The following is a 26590-nucleotide window of genomic DNA, read 5'->3' as shown; positions in this document are numbered from 1 at the left end:
AGGGCTTCATTGATTTCGATGGTCCTACGATAAATACTAATTCAGCTGGTGCTAAAAAAAATGCCATCAGCTGAGCATCTGGTCAATGGCAGCAGAGAATGCAGAATGAGGTATCGGTGTTACCTCCACACTGAGCACTTGCGTTTACCTTTGAGTTGACTCTACATGGGGCAAAAAGGTAAAAAGCCCTGTTTATTCATGCTTTTTGAAATCTCCTCTATTGGCTGGAGTAGTGCCTGTGGGTACGCACGTGGAGAGAACGATGCACATACATACAAGAAGTCATTTTCTCTGCAAAACAAATACATGGGTTTTAACGCTGTGACGGTACTTTTATCTTCAAATGAAAAAAAAACCAAAACATTTCAAGATACTGTATGAAAATCACTTGTACAAATTTGTTGCACTTCTATGAGGATTTTCATTCATCCCCAAACTAAATTCAGAATAGGCTTTAATCCACAATTTACATACAATACTCAAATTCCTTTTAGAAACTAAACCTTATTACAGAAATTATCGTTTCCCCTGCGTATGAATTTCTGAGAATTATAATATCAACCAAAAGGAATGAAGCCAGGTTGCACATAAAAACCTACACTCCCTAGGTGATTCGCAACATTTTTTTGTAAACATTTTTCACCAGATAAAGTTCATTACCTTGTTCTAACCGTTTCCCATTTCACAAAGTTAAGTTTCTACTGAATCTGTAAATAAGGAATCAATTATACAATGGCATTAACAGAACCTAAGAGAAAAGGACTTTGGGCACGGCTGGTGGTTAACTCGGCTTCTGCTGCGTAGTTCTATCAAACCCTTTATCAAGTGACGCTCATTCCTAGTCTGCATACAAATGTATTGATGTGCCAGAATTAAATCAAATTAAAATGTTTAGAATAAAAGCCTGTTCGCCATGTTTCAAATTGTTCATATGTATTTGGAGGCCTCAGAAGGACATCCTAATCTTAAAGTGTTATTATTCCGAACAGAAAAAAAGATTTTTAATGTTATTTGGAGAAAGTCCCTTAGCTTCCAGACCGGAAAAAAAGCAGAACTGCTGCAACAGGTATTTTGACAAGAGCTTTGAATGAAAAATAACAGAACCTCTGCAGGGGATTTCCCATTAATCTAATTTATTTGGGAGCACATTTTCACAATAATAATTAAATTATCTAATGTTCGCTTACATTAAAAAGCGATCATCTGTAACAGTTCATTACTAGAAAAAAGGGAGGAAAAAAGGCCAATATTTTAAACCAACAGCACAAGAAAAAACCAACAACGTACAAACATCAAAGGAATGCCATGATGTTCGACAGCTTCCTATAAACTCAGCTGTTTCATCTCTTAGTGAAGTTGGCAACAGAAATTCCAGCATTTTCTGTGCAGTGGTGCCTTTAAAGCTGTAACGTATTTATTTGTTAGACCTCTAGTCATCCGGTTTTCAGGCTGTTTCAATAACCAAAACATCCCATAATTAAAGTCTTGTGACACAGGAACCCGTGTTTAGCACAGAGAATGAAAACAACCACCACGTTTCCCTATGGACCGTTACGTTCCGGTAGTTCATCCGTGCCTTGCAAGTCTTCGGTGGGTGGAGAATGCCATGTGTAACCAACTGAGATACCATTGAGCAAAATGCGTTTTTATCTGCTTTATTTCTCCTAGAAATGTCAGCACAGCACATTATATTGCCTGTAATTTTAATAGATAAACGAGACAATGATTCCATTGTTATTCTTTTCTCAAAATGGTAGAATACATTTTCTTAAAAAGGTCTGCAAACATATTTACAAAAGTGTGAAAGCAATAAATGCAGGCTTTTTTATATTTTTACTGAACTTCCAAAGACTGACTGATAATCCTAATTTTATTGGAAATCTGGTCCAAGGATGATACAAGAAATTAAATATCACACTCATTTTTTCTTTCTTGTAGGCTACCGTGGAAAACAAATCAAACAGATAAATATTTTAAAAAGAACAAACTTATATTCCATGAAGCATAATGAAGATAATCCAAAACCATTTCCTAGATTTTTATTTTGTTTCAGCTTTCAAACATCTCTTGGTCTTTCTCAATGTTGTGTTAGAACGTGGGACACCATCTTACTTTTGGAAAGCCAGCTGCTGTAACGGAATTATAAAGTAGCCACTAAAATATCGTTCACAGTATCTGCATCACAGGAGTGGGCTTTTTTTTTCAGACAGGAGTGATAAAATTTGTGTTGTTGCCTTCATCTTTCACATTTTAAATACTGTTGGCTGACAGAAAGAAAGTGTAGTGTCATGCTTGGTTTACCTAAATCATTTATTTTGTAACTAATAAAAGTAAACAATTACCAGATACTGTATATATAGAGATATATAGATATATGGCCACAAATAAACTATAGTAGAAAGTTATTTTGGTTTTGATAAAGTTAAGAAAAGCACATAAAATCATATTTCATGAATATCTCGTTTTATGGCCATCAATATTTTTGTATTTTTTTGTTTTGTTTCATCAACATAGCAAAATACAATCTTCCTATTAAACAATAATTATCAGATGGCAGACAATTCTTTTTATTGGTTTACATTGGCAGGTCACAGTCTAAAAGCACAACCACATCAGGCAGAAATTGCACACAGACCACCCTGGATTTTGAAGACTATTTTTTATGCTTCTACCACAAGAGCTTAATTTAAAACCGGGGACTGTAACGCGCACTAATTAAATACATGGATTTCTTTTTTTCTTTTTTTTTTTAAATAGCTAAATAAAACGTCTGAAATGGCAGGACTTTATTTTGCTTTCAGCTCCAGTTTTACCGTTTGTGCTTGATGTTAGCAAACACGCTTTGAACTTCCCAGTGATCGTCACGAAAGTTCAATCACCCACATAAAACGCAGGTGAATTTTTTTCCCATCACAGAATACTGCGGATTTATTTCAATTAGGCCTGTTCCTTGGCTTTTTTTTTTTTTTTTTTTTTTTTTTGCTGTTGATATTTGCATTTTTAACGTATTCCTGAAAACTAGGGGAGATTTGCATCTAATGCCGTGACAGCATACAGGGACAATGTCAGCAGTTGTGTAAGAAACGGCTGTAGGTGGGACTGGCCCACAGATCGGCGGTCGTGTTAGTCGTAGGAGGCATGTTCACGTCTTCAAAAACCAGACTGGTCGTAAGATATTACTCTTTATTTGAGACAGTTACCATTACTTCATTAAAAAATGACAAAACAGCAATAAACATTTTAGCTCTTTAATGAGCAAAGATCAGGTCTCTTAGCATTGGAATAATATTCGTTATCCAGATTATCTTTATTTCACTCAGTGACCAGTCATATGGCCAAGAAGTACAAAGTAATTTTCCATCAAGTAGTATACAATTTTTGTGTGTAATAAGCTTTCATTCTTGAAAAAGAGTAACTGAAAAGAAATGTTTCTGTTACTGCAGTTAGTTTGTCAGAGAAAGTTCTTCGCATTATCTTACAAACTATCAAAATTGCTAGTAATTTGAAAAAATGTAAAAAAAAATCACATAACTTTAGTCTAATAGAAATATAGTACAGGTAAGAGAGAAAGTATTTATCAGGGATGTGCTCTTAAGTCCATCTCAATTATTTCTTTTATATAAATGTACATCTGATTACATATAAAAACATTTGGAAAGGACCATGGTATATAATTGCTGGAAAGCAACAGGGGAATGAAAAATTGCTTGTGATTTTAGAACATTCATTTCAAATCACACAAACGAATGTAGTATTGAGATTTTAAAATTCTCAGTCGTTGGCTCTCTCCCCATTCTTACACACCCTCTTTTCCTACACTGTTGCCATCTGGTCTAGAGAATTCATTTGAATGGCAAAGCTAACGTATAGCAAAAAAAAGGAATTAACTTTATATTAAAGTATTATAAGTAAACTTTGTAACATGCAACATGAGTTTAAACAATAAACTGAAAGTGTAATCAGAGCGGTAGTATTGGGGCGTTTTTATATTGCAAAATATCATTGCAATTAAATTTTTGGACACACTTTACCTCACCAATTTGAACTAAATAGATTGTAACTAAATCACAGCAAATTATAAGCCCTTCATTAAAGGAGATTCCATTAAAGTTATAGTTATATTAAAGTCAGAAATTATTCAGAGGGAAAAGAAAAAGAACATCGATAATACAGATTTTTTGTCTGGGATTCCTATCAGCGAGGGTTCACCACTGAATACCTAGAATGCCATAAATACCTTCAAGAACTGTTGCAACTCCTTCTATTTCTGAAGCTACCGTGAAATATTTTACTGTAATTACTTTTGCCCCTTTTAAAAACTTCTTTAGGTTGTGCCAATTGATGGAGAAAGCTTCTATTAAAAACTCCAATGGGATGAGAAGAATTTTAATTACGGCTTAATCAGCAGCACAGCCACCAAGCATATAAATGATCATGCACATCGTGCTAAAAATATCCAGTTTCCTTTATTCCCACAACTTTTATACTGACAGCACTTATGTGATAATGTTGTACCTGCCAGGCTGTAAAACTTCTTGGACCGGCAGATTCAGCATGAGCCCCTTTCTAAGGCCTTAACAGCATTGGTGCTTTGTGTACTTATTCAAATATGTAAATATGGTCTACACAAGAAAACAGGTCCAAATAAAAATTGGTGAAAATTATCTGACATTCCATTAGTGTGTCCCTTGTGCATATTTATAGGTTTTTAAAATTTTCAGTCATAGTTCTTTCCTGTTTGTGTTGCACATGCCTAATTCCATTATGTAACTTAAATCTTCAAAAAATTAATACTTGAATGTGAATGAAAAAGTATCATTCAGGACAACTGCTTCAAGCAATTGCAAACAGTTGGAATTTTTTTGTTTTTTCTTTTGTTTGTTTTGTTTGTTTGTTTCTTAAGTTCATTTGATATATGTACAATTCATTTTTTTTCAAAACCCCAAAAGTTCTTGATATGTATATTCACATAATATTCCTCCATATTTAAATAGTAAGAGTCTTGTAGGTTGAAAGCCAAGTAATCTTCAGTAATATCACCTACTGTAATCCATCAAAAAATAAAGTTTGTTTCGTCTTGTCTGGCTATACCCTGGTTGTTGAGTGTGAATGGGGGTGGGGATGAGGATGGGGCAGAGTATTGTTCTGTCCTCCGGTAAATGTATTGAATGTGTGTAGGGGCTGAATCCCTGGTATAGTGTTGGGGATCATTGTGATGGTGTTGGGTGTCATTAAGGGAATATCATCAGGAGACCTTCTCATAGCTAGCGTGTAGTCTGGGGGACAGGCGGTCCTAAGAACCACCTCATGTGGATGGATGGACTCACATTCATGATCCAAGTCAGTGTGCTTCATTTGGAGGGACATTATCTCCTCTTCTTGTGCATGGGTAAGATCATTGGTAGTAGTACGTTGTGGGCTACATCTCCTATGAACATCATGTCTCCGCTTGTCTTTTTTGTAGTACAATGCTGCAAAGGCCAAAATGTTCAGGAACAGCAAAGATGCACCGACTGCAATAGTAACACTCAATTCTGTTGAATAGTCTCTTTGATCCACTGAAAATGGGCTTGGCTGTTGTTTGGGATCATCTTGTTTGGCTGTAGGAAAGGCTGAAGTAACAGAAACAGAATTTTTCCTTGTTGGTCTGAAAGTATTATCAGTTGATGGCACTTTAGTTGTGGTAGAGGTATACTGTGAAATGTCGTTAAGATTGTGCAGATGAGGTACCAGTTCCAACCAAAGGTTCACTTTATTGGCCCTATAATGTTCTTTAACTCGTGGTTTTAATCCAATGTGAAGATACAGTTGGTCTTTCTGAGAATATCTCGTCCATGCTACTTCTTCGAAACGATTTGGTTTTGTATGGATGAATTTTGTATCTTGCGGCACTGGTTGATTTGGGTCACTAAAAAAAAAATAGATCTCCAATGTTACAGAGTATTTCAAAAGGAATTATAAAATTAACATAATTAACATTTTATACTTAATGTTTAAGCCTGCCTTTGGATGGAGCAGAATGCTATTTCCTAAAATTAGAGGCCTTAATAATCTTGATTAGAAACAGCATTGCGCAAACGAACCCTTCTTTTACATAGACTTCAGCGACTTCCCTAGTTCCCCCAAATGCCAGTATCTCTCACGCTGGAATCTTTTGCTGCTGAGGACAGATTGCCAGCAATGTAGTAATGGGGACAAATGTCTACAAGAGGCCAGGGTGAGAGGACATTAAGCTTTGCTTTTCTTTTTTGATGACATATAGCTCATAAAGCTCAGCGTTTCAGTTCATCTGCAGTATCTGTGGCCTTCCAGAGGTGAAAGACCACAGCGTAGCTCAGTATAACACATAGAGACTTAGAGTCCGATGGCCAAAGGTAGAAAGGCATTTTGAACTACCAGTGAAAGCAGAATTCATGAAAATGACAAAATTTTTCAAGTTTGAAGTTACTTATTTATGGTCACAAGTGTCAATTTAAAACAAAATACATAATTTAAATAAGCTGTATTATATTTGATGCAATATTTATGTCATTTCCTGTCTCATGGGGTGAAAATATCATCAGTGCTGGGGTAAAGTCAATTACTAATATTGCCATTTTTAGCTATACACATATGTTAAATGTTTGGTTTTGCACTCTTCTAGGGATCCCTTAATTATTTTTGTGTACAAAGTATTTTTTTAAATTTCTTCACTCAGAATTTTCACAAAGATGTTTTGTCCCTCTTTTTACTAGAATGCGTAAGTGAGCTGAGGGACATTACAATGAACATAAGTATCCAACCCAATTCTTAATCTCTTATCCATCCTACAAGTACAGAGGCATTCCCAAGGGAGATAACCAAGGCAAAACGCTACTATTCATTATCTGGTACTCACCCAGTTTTTGCAAAGTTTGTCCAGTACGTCATCACCACCGCGCTTAGCATGACATCATTTTTGGAGAAATTACAAGGAAATAATTCAGTAGGACCAATCATGGGGATTCCTAGTACATAAGGAACCTCATCTCCATGGGCTGCATCTGCCCATGCAGGTACCTGATCTGTCTGGCAATGATGGTAGAAGGCATAGAAATACGTCGGCGATCCAAAATTGGAGTGAAGATCTGCCGTAGCCACCGCTGGTGCAACCCACTGGTGATCAGTAAACAAAGCCAGCAGTGTTTTCCTTCTGGTCTCAGGATTGTGTCGATCTGCCCAGTCCGTGTACATAAATTTAATAGTTTCCCTCAATATATCTTTGCCTTCAGGGTATCCGTATAAGTTATCGACAAAATTAGAAACTGCAAAGTCAAAATCACTAGCTGATATACCATCTTCGCTATCCACAATATTTTCAACAAATTTTAACCCTTCCCCTTGGTTAACTCCCAACATGATGTCGTAATTGAGGAATTCTCCTTGTTCCATCAATATCTGAGGATCGTCTGGTATCACATCGCCATCAATTACTGGTCCAAAGGCTATATGGTATCTTGCTGGTTGAATGTCCTGGTCGACAAGTTCTCTATAAGGCTTCTTCTGTAGACATTCTACCAATTCTACAGTGTCTGACATGTTGCAACCGACTTTTGTAGCCAACATCCTGGCGTATTTTGCAGGCTGAAAACTAACTGCCCAGCTGGAGAGAGCTGTTCCGCTTTGAGCTATTGCTCTTTGAAAAAGTCCTGTGGGGAGAAATATTTAAAAACTACTGAAGTGACCTTGAAACAGCTACATACTTGAAAGATTCAAAGGAGTTCTTTGAAACAATAGAAAACTTTAACAGAAGAGATATTTGAATCTTAATAGTACTTAAATACGCAAGATGGTGAGATCTGTCTGTCATTATACCTACAGGTAATGTACACAAAATAAATGCAATATGCGCAGAAATCGAAGCAAATGGTTCTACCTCGATGTAGTCCAGCTGAGGAACAGAGTTTTAAAAAAAAACTCAGGAAGAGAAAGAAGTGGTATTACCTTATTATGTAGGATAACACTATTAGCTTGAAAGAAATTCCTGAAGTTAAAGCAATTTATAATTTGGAGGAAAAGCCAACGAGTCTCTGAAATGGATTGAATTTCTGGATATTGTTCGAGCCATCAGCAGCATGCGTACACACCACGATGTGTTAAATAAACCTAATATACCACTTTTCTGTGTTTTGTTTGGGATTAAACTTGGTTCGAGAGGTACAGTGCTTTCGAATTGTGTATCATAGCAAAAGTTTATGTTCTGGAGTAACAGATGAGTAGGTACTAGGCAGCTACTAAATTTTTAAGTGTCTAAGAGTCAAGATCTCTCCTTGTAAGGAGTATTTTTAATGAAGGTTTATAGCGATTACAGTTATAGAAAAAGGGAAATTATATCTTTTACACTATTTATCTTTGTAATTCAGAGATTTAAACATATGTTCAGGTATTCATTTAGGGAGGCAAGAGAGAGAGTATGATCTGGCTCTGCATATAAACTTGTAGCAAATCCCAAAGACTTCCATGCAATTAATTTGAATTTATGCTGATTTAACTAGCACTCGGGACCAGAAATTCTACTCATAGAAATAACAAAATGTGTTTAAATTGATGTTTGCTTCTCCCTTCTGCAAGCATTTCTGAGCATGTAGTGGATGAAAGCCTTACCCCCTCGAGTCAGTGAATCAATCAAATTTTTTTGCTATTGACTTTAATGCAATTAAAACTCCGCCCTTGTTCCCAAACTTCTTGTGCTCCCTTTATGTTGTGGCTTTGCCTTTTCCCACTCCCTTTGGGAGGGGAGTTCTGGCTCTGAAAGAGATAATGAGTCTGAACCTTCGGTAAAAAAAATGGAGAAAAATCACCCTCTTATAATGCTCATGTCTAATATCAGAAACTTAGATCATATTTAGGTAACTGTGGCCTTTCTATTTGTTTTTGCATTTTCATGGAAGTACGTCCAGGTCGTTTCAGTAGCACATCTTTTGCACTAATTACTGGAACATACTTTATACTGGGCCCTACCTCCTATACCTCACTGTAGGTAATACCAAAAGGTCTATAGCATGCCTAAGTCATACTGATTGAAGATATATGGGTCAAAATTTGGTTTTACTTATGCTGATAGGCACCTGGAGTAATTCCACTGACTTCGGTAGAGTTGCTTAGGGACTGGAAGTGACATCTGGCCCCACTGAATTTTGCTAAGAATGTATCTTTGGTCCAATGCTTGATGAATAGCTGGATCCACCCTCTAAAGGAACTGGAGTGAAGGTGCTCAGCTTACCTCAGAATTTTATTCTAACGATTGAAAAGATGGCTTTTACTTTGATAAGTAACATATTCCTATTGATGAAAAGCTTCCATAGGCTCTAACTCAAGGCAGAGACATGCCCTTACAGCCTCTGTTGCAGTACCAGACTCTACGCTCAGAAGTTACTTGGAATCAGTTGCTGGCAGAAAACGTTTTACAAGCTTCTTCGGAATTTTAAAATCATTCTCAACTGTATTAGGTCCAAATCCAAAACTCTTAAAATCAGATAGGTGTAGGGACTAAAGTATGTAAACTGAAGCCTCTCCTTAAATTTATGAGAAGTCATATCCAAGATATTATTTCCTTGCAAGATATGAGTAAAAAATGAGACAGAACTTGAGCTATAAAGCAGGTAAAAATATATTTGCATGTTTACAAGGTCAGATATTGAGCTAGTATAAATCAGCTCAAAGTCAGTGGAATTACCGCAGAGGATCCAGGCATTGTAATAAATGTAACAAAATGACAAAACTGAATTTTCACAAAGATGTATTTCATGATACTTCATAATGTTTCTTTTTTGCATAACGTGTAAATCTATTTTTATTGCTTTATTAAATATCTCTGAACAAGGACAGAAAGTCTAAGCTACGTATTAAGAAAATGCTGATATAAACACTATGGCTTGCTAAGTGCTACATAAACATTAAATGTTGGATTAAGTAAAAGTGGTCAAGTCCTCTGGCCATAAAGTTATCTTAGCAAATGGAACTAAACATCTCTCCTTCTGCCGAAGAATCCTTAAGGAAATATTATTCCTCTCAAACCATTTGGTGAAAAAATGAACAGCAGTATGAAAAATTATTTTCATTCTGTCACATAATTCCTGGCAGAAATTGGTACCACACAGGATGGAGAACTACATTTTTATCTGATAATGCCTATGATTATTATAGCTTATGGGCTTCAGGCTGATGGAAAGAAGATTTACATGTTCAATGGACCATATCGCTTTGTGACTCCTATTCAAAGTCTCACCACAGTAAATAATAATAATTCGCATATGTTCATCTACATTTTCGGAGCACCTTCTAAAGATGGGTGCTGTTCTGCCCACTTGCAGATGGGCAGCTATGAACAGCACCATCTTGAAAGAGGCTGAATGCTTCCTCTCAGCTACCAAGGGATCCTTTCAAAGGGAAATGAAGGAAGCAAAGAGAGCATCCGAATGTATGAAACAAAAGGTTTTTTTGAAAATCTTAAGAGATGTGCAAATGTTTGAAAACTCGAAATAACTCTTCTTATTTGAAGCTGACCAATTTTTATTTTAATATGTTTTTTAATGGCAGGTCTAACCATACCCAAGCGAAACATAACATACGTGGGGGTGTGGCACATTGTTCTGTTTAATCAAAATTTCAATAGAGCACGTTTTTGCTTTCTTATAAAAGAAATCCTCAAAAATTTACTTTTACAATTAGATTTTAAGTATAGATCGGTAAGCCCTCTCCAGTCCCCTTTGATCTGCTACATTGGCAAATTAGTGCATCAGTTTCCCCAGACAAATTCTGCTCCTGGCAGACTTCTGGACGTGTGTTAGAATACGACGGGGTAAAATTTGCTGGTGAGAGGCAACACGTGACTGCAGATATTGTAAATGTGGCATTTTGCATTAATGTCATGTTGCATCAAGAAGATCAAGATTAAGATCAAGTAAGAGTTAGGGGATGATAAATCAGGTCTCTTCATTCAACCTTAAGCTAAATCCTGTACGACAAAAGTTATCTTGGTGAGTTCTGATGAAAAAAGGTGGTGCAGCATGACCCTCAGTTCACAGTGGGGTGAGGTAATGCTTACGTATTGTTCCTATAGGCCAGTCTATAAATAAGTCCGATTTAACTGCAGGTACTTATAGAAAAAAAAAAAATTACATTAAAAACCAAATTGAGGAAATAGACTAAAACTTAAACCACAGTCTGTTTTCCACTAAACTTTTCTTGTAAAAGTTATATTATTCTCTCATTTAAAATAGCGTAAAGGCCTTATTCTAAAGAATCTGTCACTTCTATTGACCTCAGTGGGCTCTGCATCATGACTTTGGGCAAACGCAGCTCTTTAATGTCAGTGGAATTATTTTTTTATGACTGGCCAATTAGTCCCCCATAGAGATACAGCAATATAAATTAGTGGAGGATCGTATGCACAGGGCACAGTGCGACGTCCCTGGTAAAACTAGACAATACAGATAAAAATGTGTGAAAACAGTGAGACAAGAGTAATGTGATCAATAAGCAATAGCCATGCAAATGAGAGAAACTGTGTGGAACTGTGGTGCAAAAAATCATAGGAAAAAAACCTGGGTGCCTCAAACAGCATGTTTTTAATTTCCTGCTGTCTGCCTCAACTAGAGAGAAAAGGTGTTAGTTATGGAATAGGAAAAAACATATAGAAGAAAATCCATTTGCAACTTGGATGCTTTGACAATTTTGGATCATGCATGCAAAACATTCAACCATTCTTTTATTAGATGACAGCAAGTGAAGTTCATGCAGTTTCAGACAAAAGATTTCTGAACTAGGTATTTGTTTCCTGCACACAAAATAATAGTTTTAAGCATTTCATCTATTAGCCTGAAAAGAGAAACTGTGTCATTTTAGTTTTCTTTAAATTATACTCCTCACGAGAAACTCAACGTGCCTTTCATGACTGTCTGAATATAGACAACCTCATCTACTGTGAGCATGACTGACTGGTTTTCCAAAAAGGACACCCTTAGGTAAGAATGAAAAGAGACAAAAATGATGCACCAAGAAAATGCTGTTCAGAAGTCTGCTATAAAGTGTTTCTACAAAGCTCTATAGGAAAAAGAAGAAAGTGACCCAAAATTTAAACATGCACAGAAGACCTGAGGGAGAAGGTGCCTTGTACAGCCTTTAAAAAGTTTGCTTAATGTCGACCTGAACTCAACAGTTCATAGGAACAAAGAGAATATACAGAGCATCACATAGTACTAATGGCGGTGGCATGCAGACACCAAAATTGTCAAAATTTGCAACCTGCATAATACCTTTGGTTGAATTGCTCCAACGGTTACCTTCAGAATAATGGGATAAAGTCAACAGATTGACGCATGAACCGCCTGCACCAGATCCAAAAACAGTTATTCTTAATGGGTCACCACCAAAGAACCCAATATTTTCACTAGTCCATCGCAAAGCTTGAATTAGATCAAGGAGGCCATAGTTCCCTTTTGCTGCTTGGTCCCCAGTGCTCAAAAACCCTGTGAATGAAAATGAAAAAAGAAAGGGTTAGCAACCACTCTTCTCAGCAATCCTGTTGCAATCTTCTAAGTAAGATTTCAAAAGTATATGCCATTAAATATCATGCAACTACGTATTTTTCCATATTCCCTGGACAACAGTTTGCAATTTTGTGCTCTTCCTGAAACAAATTATTTGGTATTCACTCTTTTGGCCCGGATAAATTAATGTAGGGAAGATGAAGATACATCCCAGGCAAAACGCTCACCTAAGTCTTAACAGGTCACAATGTTTTACTCCCGAAGACTTTGTGTTGATTGCACTAAGAGGAAAGGTTTAGCAAACAGATCTGCTGCGGTCATTTTGTAAGTGATTTGGTCAACTGTGTATTGCACTTCTGTACTTAGATGCAGCCATGGGCTTTGCACGTGGCTGAGAGGCCACAGTTCTGCTTCTCTGTAGACTGTGGTTAACGTCCCAGCAACATGCTCTCTTTTCCTTTTTTTCTCACCCCAAAAATGCAGCTTATGTCACAGGACAAGCCGGGTTGAACAATGTGAGCATCCCTCACCTCCCTGAGCTCCGGCCCATAGTCATTACCCTGAGTTAATTGAATCTACATTAAATGGATAAAGACAATGTAAGCTGTTTCCATGACCCCTTAACATCAAAAAGATAAGAGCTCAGGGGTAATCCGGAGAGCACAAGGATTGCTCCCTTTCATTCATCCTGGAAGAAAACTGGCAGAATGTGTCAGGTGCAGGAACTGTGTTTTACTCCTTACTCCCAGCAGTACCCTCGTATTCAGATGGCTGTTACTCTCATCATTAGAGCCTGCTGACTCTAAAAGGTGGACAATAAAAACTTTGAAGAAAGTCTCTGTTGATAAAAGACACGGCCTTGCTTTTGGATCCCTTCTGTTGACATTTCTGATTTTCTCAGCTTAATAAACAAATGTTTAAATAATACTAGCATTATGAAGTAGCCCAGCACCGCCATTTGCATATCAAACTGATTTAATGCTCACTAAATCGACAGCGTAACTGTTTTTCAGTACATGCTTTGTAGAGAAATGCAACCATTACAACAATTATTTCCACATTAATTAGATATTAGTGGGTCTTCTAGTCTTGTCAAAGTTCTACTGATTTAACTCTCTTGAGTGCAGCCAGCCTACTCAAAAGAAGTTTACAGTAGTTTTTCAGACAAATGGCTCTCAAAGGAGTCCTACTGTTTCATTATGACAATAAAGGCAGCTTTTGAGACATTTCTAAGAAGAAAGACACGAGTGTGTATACACATATAAAGTAAGGATTTTACAAGAATACAGATAGGCGCACACGTGTACCTATATTCGTGTATATAACGAACATGTCATTTGTTACTTTATTATTATCCTGATTTGAATTCAAATGGCAGGTGTGCACTGGGTATTCTGTCGTATGTGTAAAAATTGGTAACAACAGACCTTCTCCGCTGTAAACTGCACTGGAAGCTAATTGGCCTGGCTGCCTCCGTAGCTGAGCTATGCTCCGTTTGGGGTGAGCGGCTTTGTTTGTGTAGGTCAATCCTGATTTTTGTTACCATGGAGAGGGAACAGGAAAGTGGCATGAGGTGCCAGGCCAGCAATTCTCCCACTTCCAGAGCTAATGTACCAAGTCTAATGGGCACACTTCATTCACTACAGCCGTAGTAAACTGTTACTCTGATACCAGACTTTAAAATAGCCACTATTCTACAACTAAAACCTGCCACATTTACTACTTAACTGCTTAAGAAGGCAAAGGAACATCACTAGCATAGAAGAAAATACCACCTTCATATTCAGGGAAATCCCAGAAAGGAAGTCATAAATAGAATTAATTCATTCTCATCTTACTATTACAGCTCAGCGCTGAGTTGAAGTGAATGGGATGTTATTTTACTCTGCTTCGCTCTCTTTCCTTTTCTTCTGTGTAGCCAGAGGGGCTGGTGCATGCCCGTGTGACAGGATGGCCCCAGCAGAGTCCTTCCTGCACAGAAGCATTCACTCCTCTCCTTCATGCTCCAGGAAAACGTTGTCCCCCATAAATAGTTTTTAAGGACACAGAGAGATGATATCTTTGAATCTACGATAGCAAATCTAACGAAAGCTTCCTAACCAGTCTCACTGCCTTCATCAGCCTGCTCGGAGCGGAGGGATGGTACGAGTGACTGTAACAAAATCAAAATGTAGGAATTTATGGGAACGACAGGTTCCTGTGGCTGCACATGCTGGGAAAGTCTCCCCCCTGCTTTGCATAAGTATACGGGTGTGGAAAATCAGTGACAAATCAGTTCATCGTGTGAAGCACATAAGTGACTGCACTGATTTAAGGGATTAGAAGAACAATTGACACTGGCGGTCCTCGAAAGACAGGCAGCAATGAGATGACAGCAGTTAGAGCTTTTACCAAAATTGTGCCCTAAACAAGTTCCTCTTTGCTTTTTTCCCTTTCCCTGGCTTGCAGATTCCCTGGGCCTGGGCAGGATCTGCTCTCAGCAGGGCTGCAGCGTCGGTTCAAAAGGATCCTGTAGATTTCTCAAAGTGATTCCAAGTCATTTATTAGGGAAATAGACAGTAGGATTGTAGCTGAGTTACAGCGATTGCCCTGAAGGAAAACAAATGCTAACACGTGGACTTCCTGAAAAAGTTGTTTTCCATACTCTGTATAATATGCAGCAAAGTGGGAAGCAAGTTAAGTCTTTGCCTGGAAAAGCAAGAGATTAAAATCATAGGAAAAGCCTTAGGGCAATCTCCTACTGTTAAATGAGCTCGCATCAAGCTCCGAAGCTTGATGGGGAAATGGGAAATCCTTGGGAAACTGTAAATATACTACTTTTAAAGAATCTTTGCAAAAAGGATCTTAAAAAGAGACCAAAAGAGGAAATGTCTCCTGTTGGGAACAGCAGACATCAGGAACGCTGTATTCAGTTCAGGAAATGTGCCAGAAGGGGGAGCTTTCAGTTTATTTAAAAAAAAAAAAAAAAGGAAAAGAAAAGAGGAAAAAAAAAAGAAGTATTAGTAATATTCTCCTCATTCATCTATATTAGACAAATTATGACTTGTGTCCAGAGCAACAGCTCCGATGCAAAAGAAATATCTCACGCCTCCTCAGCAAGAACCACGTTGGCTGACTTCCATATCTGCACAAGATGGATGATTATTGATGTTGACTTTCATGACATGAAACATTTCTATCTCATTTCTCAGAACCATAAGAAGCCTGTTAATATCTCGCCACCTGTTCATGCCTTTTTTCTTGCATGCGGTAGTATCCGCCTGGCTTAGAAGCATTCAGAATGTCATGAAATCAGAGACAGGACTCATAAAACAGATGAGATTTTCTTTCCAGTTCGTGTTTGGGGTTTTTTCTAAGCAAGGAGTGCCTCGATACAGATAAACTCATCTAACTAAACACCCGGGGAGAAATGCTTTAACACACAGCATCATACCCGCTCTGTAGGTCTGTGGGTGCAAGTACTTATTCCTATTTAGCACTTCGATAAAATAGAGATTGCAACAATCTGTGTTGTCTTTATCCCACGCGGAGCTTTCAGTATGTAATTAATGCAGACACCATACATTTCTATGCATTTCTATGACATGATCATTACACTATTTAGATATTAAGCTAGCAATTTTGAGTCACAGAGGGGAACCTGCTCTTGCTGAAAAGGGCTTGTGCGTCTGAAAGCTTGTCTGGTTTTAAACTGTATCAGCTAGTCTATTAAAATATATTATGCCTTTCCGCACATGCTGTCTTATTATCCTTGGATTGTCATCTCGCCAAGAATGCTGCTATCAGATGCTACCACCTTTTGCTCTTGTAAAAAAAGTGAAGTAAATTATTCCTTATTTTAGTTATTCCAGGAAGACATTTGCAAAAAACCGTTATTTTTGCATTATTCTCTAAAAAGGTCAGATTGAGCTAATTTTGTTCCATAATTAAGTCCTTCTACTGGAAATATTCCAATCATCAGCTGAACAATTGCTATTTTATATTCTGAATGGCGAGGTTATCTCCTCTTTTATCTCCTCCAAAGGAGCAGGCTCTAATAGAATTATGGAAGTGAGGATGTGGGCTTTTGTGAGTTTAAGAAAGAGATTTATTAAGCTCATTTGGACCATTTCTCTGTTACATGTCCATTAGACAGAGGCGGAGTATGCCACAACCAGGCCCTGTATTTTGTCTTAAGATAAATTTTAATGCTTTATAAGCTTATCTGCCTGGGTAACAATTTCTGCTTGCCATTCAGATAAATCTTTTTCTAATACAATTCCAGCATTTTTGAGGAGTAAATAAAATAATAGAGTTGGGAAATAATCCGTTGTTGAAAACCTTAGTAGACTGAATTATTTTAAGCTCTCGTCTAATTTGAACATTCAAATTAATGCAGAGGGGAAGGCAAAACCAGAATTTTTCCTAATCTAAGGGACTGCTACAACCCGATGATGCAGTAAAAGACGAGGCGCAGGCTGGTGGGTACGTAAGAGAGAACCAAACCTTCCCTCTGATGAATTCTGGCCATACAAGTGTTTCATAAGCCAGCAACCTTCGTGACTGGATTAGAGTAAGGGGAAGGATGTCTTGCCGGACAAAAGAAATATCTGCCTGCAAGAAAATACACAGCAACAAATGCTACTCTAAAAATAAAACAAGAGCTTAGAAAAACTGGTCTGACACGCTTAAAGGGTTTTTTCAAAGAACTCTGTTACTGGAAGCAGAAACGCGTAAGACTTTACCTTTACCCACCTGTTTAGGCACATGCTATAATAATTTAGCTACGGTTCCAGTTACAATTCCCTAGGCAGTCAAATGTCATCTTTTATTTTGCTAAAAGCAAGTGTTAAATTGTACAGGTATAAATGCATCAATGCATAGCGGAAGAATACAGGACATATTTTGAGGGAAGTATTCAGACTCCCTCTGGATTGCAAGTTCCTTGGTTAGGACTTTAGTTTGACGCCCTCTGTTAACATTGAACAGCAATTGCCATACACAGAAAATTTCAGTTGCCCTTTAAACTATACCTACTCAGTTAGAAATGCGAGCAAGATAAGCAAATATTAAGCATTGTGGTTAAACTTAAAGAGCGCATTTGTTTTCATCTTCGACATCTCTCTCGAGTTGGCATCAGCTAACTAATCTGAACGAATTACACGGGCAGCAGCGCTGTGAACATTAGTGTATACGCGATAGTCAGGAAGCAGAGGATACTGCTCCTCGCTTTGCTGACCAGCACAACCTAATATTAACAGCGTATTTTAGTAACGGATAAGGGGTAAGATGACTAAAAGGACTAGGAACTCCCCTAAGGAAGATGTAGGAGAGTATAAACTATTCACTGCAAGAAAAATGTTCCTTTGTAGGCATCTGCAATGTACTTCTGCTCAAGAATCAAGTTTTCGGAAAATGCTGCTCAATCAGGAGTTTTGTAGCAAATTCATTTAATATACAAACAAGTAATTGCAACATTAGCAAAGTACTCGTCTGTTTCTGTAGCTTTCTGCCACACCTGTATTAGTAAGAAGATTAATGATTTCAGAAGTGCAAGATTTTAGCCTGCCTCCATGAGATGTGCAGAGGATCACCCTACCTCATTATGCAGTCTTTCCTGGCTGGTTAAGATAGGTGAGACACTGCGTTTACACACAGATTTTATTTTAATTTTACATATAGAAGACAAATTAATATGTTAGAATCTTTGCAGGTGGACACACTGTACTTTTAAACAATAAAAAATGTTCTGTTGCAAAGTATTGGTTAACAGCTGTACACTGTCAGGTTGGACGGGGCTCTGAGCAACCCGATCTAGTTGGAGATGTCCCTGCTCACGGCAGGGGGGTTGGACCAGATGGCCTTGAGAGGTCCCTTCCAACCCAAACTGCTCTATGATCCTATACATTATATACATATATTTGCAAACTATTAAGTTTTCACGTAGTAAGGTTACGTAAGTGGTCACATACATTGTTTGAAAACTTAATATTTTCTGATGTCATAAATCATAACATAAGTTAAGGACAAGTATCTTCCATACAAATAGCCTGCACTGATTTTTTCAGGCCACAACTCTGTTTTGGGATGTGTTAAGCTTGCATTTCTGCAGTGATCCAAGTTGTGGCTACCAAAAGACCTGAATGTGCCATATGGCGCTGATCAAAGTGAGGGGGGGACTGGGAAGAGTTCTGATATCAGGCCAGTTTAATTACAAATGGTTTTGATCTGTGGAATTTTAAGATTTTTTTTTAAAAACTAATTTTTTTTTTAAACATTTTATAGAATGAAAATTCATCCATTCAATATGGCTGAACTACATGGCTGACTTAAAAAGAACAGCTCAGAAACTGAAAAGTTTTTTGTGAGTAGTTGTTCCCACTATTCACATAACCTCAGTCGCTTGGTAAGAAACTGGGAAACAGCTCAACTATTTTAACTGTCTTAATTAAGCTGTGTTACTGTAAGAACAGTACCTCAAGGTTAAGTGTAGGAACAATAAACCATACCGCGAGCAACGCAAAACTGCTGCAGTGATTCATTAACTTACCAAAGTGCTGCGTCCGTGAGGCAGAATTGTGTAAAAATACCAAGAGCACCAACTTCCCTGGCCAGTGCTATTGCCCCAGGAATTAGCCCTCGGAAATTCCCATTCATTTCACCAAAGTAAACAATTTACAGAATCGATTCAGTAAATGTAAGGACTTGTAACTATGTCCTTTGGCATTTTGAAAGTATATATGGAGAAAAGCGTGTGATGATGTATAAACTCGGATGTGCTTTTTCAGCAGTGCTGTTTTACTGCTGGGATTTTTAACGCTCCTCCCAGAGTACCAAATCCTTTGAATCGATATGAGTGAAGTGGGCAGAGCCTACTAAAAGGCTGGGCTTTCCTTGTGACTGTGAGAAACAACGGGAAGTTTTCACTTCCTTGCATTTTACTTAATTTCTTTTCCCGTGAGAGGCTAAACGAACTGAACGCTGCGAGTTACAGAAGTCCCTTACAGCTGTTTCAGTCTGGCGTCTGTCACTCGCCGGCGCCGATCCGTTACAGCAAACCCCTGGTACAGAGGCAGACTGCGACAGAGCGAAGTGTCTCCCACCACAGCGCTTCGCTCCATTGTCAAAGAGGTATTGGCGTGACTTCACCGGGGATGATGCAGCCCAAAGCTGGCTAACCCTCGCTCTTTTTCCAGAACATGGGTTCTCTTTCACAGGCTATTATCAAGGCCCTTTAAATGTCAAAAATAGTCTGGATGAAGCCAGTTTTTTTCCTATCCCAGGAAGTTATCCTCAACCATTACAGAGGGAAAGAAGATGCTTAGATTTACTGTGATATTCTTGGCAAGTACGCCGTAGGTGTTGGAGCAGTCTGAGATTATAATTTCTAGCATTCTCGGAAGGCTGCGCGGAGAAGGTGACTCTCTCTGCCTTTAAAGTCTCAGTGAAGAGACGACAGAAGTCTGAGTGCTTTCAAAAGCTTTATCTGCCTTTTTCTTCGTGTGGTCAACAGTTATTTTCCATTCTGCCTTCACTGTCATGTTGGGACTGTTGTGGGCAGTTTCTCAAATTCTGGGTATTTTCTGGGTGTGAGACATTTGTGTATAGGTCCCTGCGATAAACCCGTGCTTGTGCATAGGGTCGTGGTGTGGGGACAGACCCACACAACGATTGGATATTGGGAAAAATTTCTTCACCGAAAGGGTTCTCAAACATTGGAACAGGCTTCCCAGGGAAGTGGTGGAATCGCCATCCCTGGAGGTGTTTAAAAGATGGGTAGACGTGGTGCTGAGGGACACGGTTTAGTGGTGTTTTTTGTCGGCGTTAGGTTGACGGTTGGACTTGATCATCTTAAAGGTCCCTTCCAAACTAGACAATTCAATGGTTCTAGGATTCTGTGAAGGACGTTTGTAAAGCCCCGAGCTGGCTGGTTTCCCTGCCTCCAGCACAGCACGATGGGGTGCTGTTTCTCTCCAGCTCTCCCAGCCCACACGTCGAGCACGACGGGGCAGCGGGTCGCAGCTCCCGCAGCGTGTGGCAGGTTTGTCAGACACGGGGCAATGGTGAGAATACAGAAAGTCAGATGTTTGTTACAGCACTGTCAGTTGCGGAGACGAGTTTCACAGAAGCAGTTCTCCAAGCCCGTGCGGTAGCGTGGGTACCGGGGCGGGAAGGGTAAACTGCTCCTGTGCTCTGCAGGCGGTTCTTGCAGCCAGCGCTTTGGCTTCAGCGCAGGGATGATGGATAAAAGGGGCTTCAGCTGCCCTCCGCTTGTCAGACCTCTGCTCTAAGTACAACACAGCCGGTCCCGAATGATCACCCCAGAGATCAGCTCTGTAGGAGCTTATTACAGATGAACTTTACTGAAGAGTCAAATGAAAGTCTGATAACAATCTCAGAGATACTTTAGAAGAGTTGTACAAGCAATCGGGCTAGTCCACTAAAAGTGATCTTTAATACCGATTTCTGGATACGCTGTAAAGGGAAAAAAGAAAAGGAGGAGGCAAGGAGTTTCAGAAATAACAGCTGCAGAAACTAATTTCACAGGATTTTAAGTGATACGTGCTGACACATATCAGAAAGTAGGAGTAAGCCTTAAGAACTGATGAATGACATTTGGCACAGGTGGACGCAAAAGGCAGCCAGAGTATGTTTGATTTGATTGTCTCCTCTTCTCTAAAAATACAGAAAAAAAGATGGGGTTTGCTACAGAAAAGAGCAGATATTGATGAATAATTTCATCTTTGAAAAAATAAGCAATTCTGCTGCCAGCAGAGAACATCTGCTTAAATGCCTTCCACAAGGTAAAAATCATAGTTGTTAGTACACGGCTGAGTCATGCTCTAGGGCAACGCAACTTTTCGCTTAAACTATTTTTAAGTTGCATACAAACTTTTCACAGGAAATGACCAACGCTGTAATACAATAGCAATGCTCTTATGAACCACTGTCTTTGAGAACTTTAACAAAAATATAAATAAAATCAATAGTCTCTAAAAGACAGTATGGGCAAACCCAAATCCTATTATAGGATGAAGTGTGGAATAATAAAAATCAAACACATACTGATCCTTTCAAATATACTCAGCCAAAGCCCAAATGATAAGGAAAGACTACATGAGAGAACAGAAAAGGCCGCGTAGCCAAAGCCATCACTTGACTTTCCTACTTGGCAGAAGAAAGCGATGCCCCGAGGGAGAGATTCTTGTCTTCGCCAGGATTGAGAGCACAGCTGTTCCAGTCCTACTTACTTCAAGTAGCGCAATATGCAAAATTAAGTAGCCCACAGCACATTGCATCAAATCTCTGTCCTTTACTATGGTTTTTTTTTTTTATGGCCCCATTTTCAGCAGCAAGATCAGAAACAAGGCATTAAGATATGCTCATCTTTCACGCAATAACTTTTAACTTCAGATGATACAATTAAAGGCAGCAGCTACAAACCTGGAAAACGTGTTAGAGTGGCGAGTTAACAAATAACCAATGTTCTTAGCGTGTAAGGCTTTAAAAATCAAAACTGACCCCATAAAAAAGTCTGCTTTCCATTTTCCTTCAAGATTTGGGCAAAACGAGTTCATTATCTCAAGATAGCCCGATGGTACTAGAAGATCTTTCTACCCAATATATTTGAGATATTTTTGCTATATAATGAGCTGTGTAATATGTGCAGCTACCTAGAACTACACGTAGTTCAGATTCAGCTTTCAAAAGCATCTTTAAGTAGTACATTTTATTGATTGTTACACGCCAGAGAACACTTTTTTCTAACTTAGGCCTGGAAATCATCTTTGCTTTATAATGGTCACTCTGGTTGTATATTAGTATATCTTTTCAGTAATTCCACGCAGTTTTTTTGAATTTTGAATATGTATGTATGATGAGAGCAAGGATGGGTTTAATTTCACTAGAAGGAAAAATTCATAGTTTAGAAATAAAAAAATCATAATTACGAGTTCCATTGAGAGGGACAGCACCATAATTTTTGATACTTCTTCGCAGTGTTGAGATTTGCAATGAGGGTCCAATCAATGCTAATATATATTCTATGAGCTGATGAAAGGGAAGTAAGAAATCTTCATGTAAAACTGTATATGCAAATCACTAGTTAGAAACCTAGCAGCTATTTGAAAGTGCAATCTTTCAATCAGAACACAAAAATTATGGGGCTAATTTACTGTGAACTCCAATCTCCTTATTTGAAAATAAATAGAAAAGATTAACCAGTGGACCAATTTACCGAGAACTGCATTCAGTATGTCATCACTTGCATTTTTAAATCAGAACTGGAGGCATTCTAAAAACATTCAGATAAGACTTAATTCAGGAAAGTTTTATGAATGGTATAATACAGGTAGGGGTCATACCAGATCATCCCAAAAATGTCTTCTCGCTTTTGAATATGTGAGTTAAACAACATATGAGACTCAAATAATCAAGATCTGACTTCTGTAGCCTGATCAGCGCAGACAGGCCCTTTAAATGTACTGGGAATTTAAATAAGTTTTGAGAAAGGCTGAGAAATAAAGCTTTTCTATCTTCCTGCCTTCTCTCTTCCTCTCCCTTTCCTCTTCTCTTCCTTTCTCTTTCTACAAAGCTTAATCTTATTTAATCAGTATCAACATCATTCTTGGAGTTCCGTTATTCATGTGAATTTATATATGTGTCCACTATGCTCTTTGAAATATGCTTGGGGGCACACCATCAATTTATCGCTTGAAAAGATCCTCGGAAATACCTGGCAATATTTTTACCCTGTGATAACCATCTGCCAGGCTCTCTACAGTCGCTGTGTGGTTGACCAACTCCTTGACCTACCTGTGGCACTGCGTCCACATCTGGTTCCTTGCTGCAGTCCAATACGCAGCGGTAGCACAGGGATCAGAAAGATGACGTTCTGCTCTGTCCCTTTAAACCCCTAGGGGCATATTTGTCTTACTGAAGACACTGTGTTTGTGACTATCGTAATCTGCATGTGAGAATAACTTCTGATAAGAAGGAGGAAGTAGAAAAAGCAGCAACTCAGTTTCAGTTTGAACTGTAAAGTGGGGCACGTTGGAGCACACCGCAACACCACCAGAAGTGTAGCACATCAGGTTACACATCACGGCTTCTTGTCGCGGCTGCCATTTGTATTTACGGTGGCAGAGACGCTGAGTCCATTCTTAGCCAGCGGAAAGGACTTGGCCAGCAGTAAAAAAGCTAAGAAACGTAGCAGGTTTTTGACTCATACCTGTGGGCCTCTAAAAGTCTGTAGACTTCTTCTCAGGGGCCAAAGATCACTAAGAAAAGCAAACCAGTTAAGAGCAAACACAAACGTACTTTATGACTGTCTGAGCCTCTAGGGAAAACTTTGAGAGGTCCGTAACAAAATTATGTTGCAAACAACTATCTTCAAGCACCGACTCGTGCTAGTGAGATCCTTATACTGTTTTCACCGCTATTAACTGAACACCAGAAACATTTGTAAGAGCATATATGCCTAGACAGAGGCATCAAATCTAATTTTCTGGTAAATATCTATCAGTTCTGGTAAAATGTGAAGTAACTAAGAATTAACTGGATCGCCACGTGCCTGTTCCTTTCTTACACAGCATCCTGCCTCTCCTAGTATAATTTTTGCTTTCTGCTGTATCTGGATTTCCCATTCCACAGGGCAAGATGCTTTATCTCGCAGTGATTTTACTGCACTGCAAGACGCATTTTGTGTCTTAAAGGCAGGCAGCTGAAGAAAAGTCAAGAATGGGATGAGGGGAGCTGTTACAGAGACTGTAATAGTAATTTACTAAAAATAAAAAAAAAAATTAAAAAAATTGCTATTCAACTATTCCTCCACAGCAGAATCCTGAGGGATATGGCCACTGCTGACTGTACAGTTGTTACACAAAACAGTAGGACATAAAAGATATGTATTAATCTATAAATCACATACACACAACTCCTACGCATCTCTTCAGAGCAGTCTTATAAAACACCTGGTCATATGCATATCCCCTACCTTTTCTAGCAACAATTTAAATAAATACAAGATGTCAAAGAATCTTGAACAGTCCAAGGAAAAGGAAGAAAGAAAGAAAGCCTCAAATCCACCCAAAGTTAATTGAGGCTAGAATCACTGCAGCTCCATCCATTGCCATTTCACGTTGGTGCACTTCAATTAAGGCATAATAAGAGTGCAAAGCAATTTATACATATGGATTAGATGTCATCTGTGAAAAATCGCTGATTAACTCAAAGGAGGGTTCTGGAGTACCAGAAGAACAAGTGTTGTAGTACTCTGAGTTTCGCTTTTCAGTTAGCACCTTGATACCACAAAAGGAAAGCTGAACTACCTTTATTTAAAGGTTTTAGTAAGAAACACTTTTGATGAGTGGGCACACGCAGACACGTGGTATCAGCATGTTGATCTTCAGGCTTCACTACATAAAGTTTCATTCACCAATAAAGTACCAACACAAAAATGCCCGCACTGTTTCCAATAATGAACTCAAATGTTTATTCAGTTACTGAAAGGCAACATTTTTTACTCTGGTTTTTTTTTTTTTTTTTTTTACCATTAGAAAGATTGCCTACTGCAGCCTCGATTAAACGCAGGGCTCCAGTTTTTCCCGAGATGTTGCATCCTTTCATTCCACCCCGCAATGGGTATCACACGCATTACCACTACATCATCTGAAAATACGCATATGCACATCTACAGATAGACGAGGCTCATAGCTATTCTAAATCTAACTAATTCTAGTGAAGTCAAGAAAATTGGCCAGTTGAAACCAAGCAAGGGTGTGATTCCAGGCCCTTAATCTTTTGAGAAGTGTGAAAGCATGACTTATAGTAAGTGCATTCGTAGATACTGCATCAAATACACAGCATCAACAAAGTGGCTAAACTAAGTTATATTTAATAGGTAGCAGAAAATAATTGATGTTTCAGATAATTAAGTATGTTAGATGACTGGAAGCTGAAGTAAGATTCTGGAAATCTTTGGAATGAAAAATGTGTGTACGTATGCCACGCAGCTCCCAATAACTGAGATTGCTCTACATTTAAAGATTTCTGCAACAAATACAGTGAAAGAAAACCAGTGTCCAGCTGAGATAAATATACTGTGAAAGATGCTAACGTTGCATTTTCTGCCCCTATATTCGGTCCACAGTAGGAATCCAGCCATTCAATATTGCCTAATTGGAGAGTATCACGTAACAGCCTCGTCTAGCACGGCTAGTTTCACCTTTTTGCCATAAGAATACCGAAACCCGGTAAGTAGCAACGTGAAGAAAATAAAGACAACAAAACTGAAATTATTTTATGTTTCTAGCACATATTTTAAAATCTAACACCTTTTTGAAAGCTACTCTGCAATTATAAAGTAATACTTTGCTACAATACAATTACACGGTCTTTGAGTAGGAGGATGCTTTTATGAGGAGGGTAATATTCTTCAGTTACTCACATTTGGATGAAATTAGGTGTCTTGAAGCTTACAACACCCACTTGCAGCCAAACTGAGAGAAGGAACATGAGTCAGAGGTCACGGGGAACAAATTCTCAGCCCTGAGCAAGAACTGAATTTATACAAAATAGTCACGTCCAACAAACAAGTGCTCAGAAGACGTCAAGCACGTCTATAAGGCAGCTAAGAAACATTACGGCAAGGGGTGGCTTCCTCAGAGCCATCAGTTTGCTATTTTGCCATTACAATTCTTATAACTTACTATAAAGTGAACTAACATGCACAGTATTCACACAGTTAAGTAAAATGGCGCTAATTTGTTTTTAATGCTTAACCAAATACTACAGGTTCTAAAGGCACTTTCTTAGCCTCAGATGAGTTGGAAAATCTAATCTGTGCTAATTTTCCCAAAAACAGATGGTGCATGAATTAAACTGTGTAGACCCTTTTAAGCTTCCATTCTCGCTAAGTCCCTTTTGGGATAACTAATGTTCATTTCTTAGGTCTCTATTCTCCTGCGCTTATTTCTCTTAAATAACTGAAAACAGCCTCCTTAATTGTATAGGAAGATACACTCAATGGGAGACAAGTCACAGAATTTGGGCCTTCAAGGGATTATGTTATGTATGCAAAGCTCGTCGCTAAAGCCAGTACT

General features: G+C 38.4%; 1 protein-coding gene across 3 annotated transcripts in view; it reads right to left on the bottom strand.

Annotated features, from left to right (window-relative positions):
• Window positions 1-1145: 1145 nt before the first annotated feature.
• NLGN1 (neuroligin 1) overlaps window positions 1146-26590 on the bottom strand; it is a 401425-nt gene continuing 375980 nt past the window's right edge. For all 3 annotated transcript variants that reach the window (XM_063339111.1, XM_063339109.1, XM_063339112.1), the window contains 3 exons: window positions 12276-12488; window positions 6878-7667; window positions 1146-5908 (listed from right to left, as the gene is read on the bottom strand). In XM_063339111.1, the coding sequence (XP_063195181.1) occupies window positions 5086-5908; window positions 6878-7667; window positions 12276-12488 (1826 nt within the window). In that variant the 3' untranslated portion in view covers window positions 1146-5085. The remainder of the gene's footprint in view (window positions 5909-6877; window positions 7668-12275; window positions 12489-26590) is intronic.

The sequence above is a fragment of the Chroicocephalus ridibundus genome, chromosome 6, assembly GCF_963924245.1.
Source record: "Chroicocephalus ridibundus chromosome 6, bChrRid1.1, whole genome shotgun sequence".
Lineage (NCBI taxonomy): Eukaryota > Metazoa > Chordata > Aves > Charadriiformes > Laridae > Chroicocephalus > Chroicocephalus ridibundus.
The sequence above is the reverse complement of the archived record's forward strand: the minus strand, read 5'-3'. Positions and strand labels throughout refer to the sequence as shown.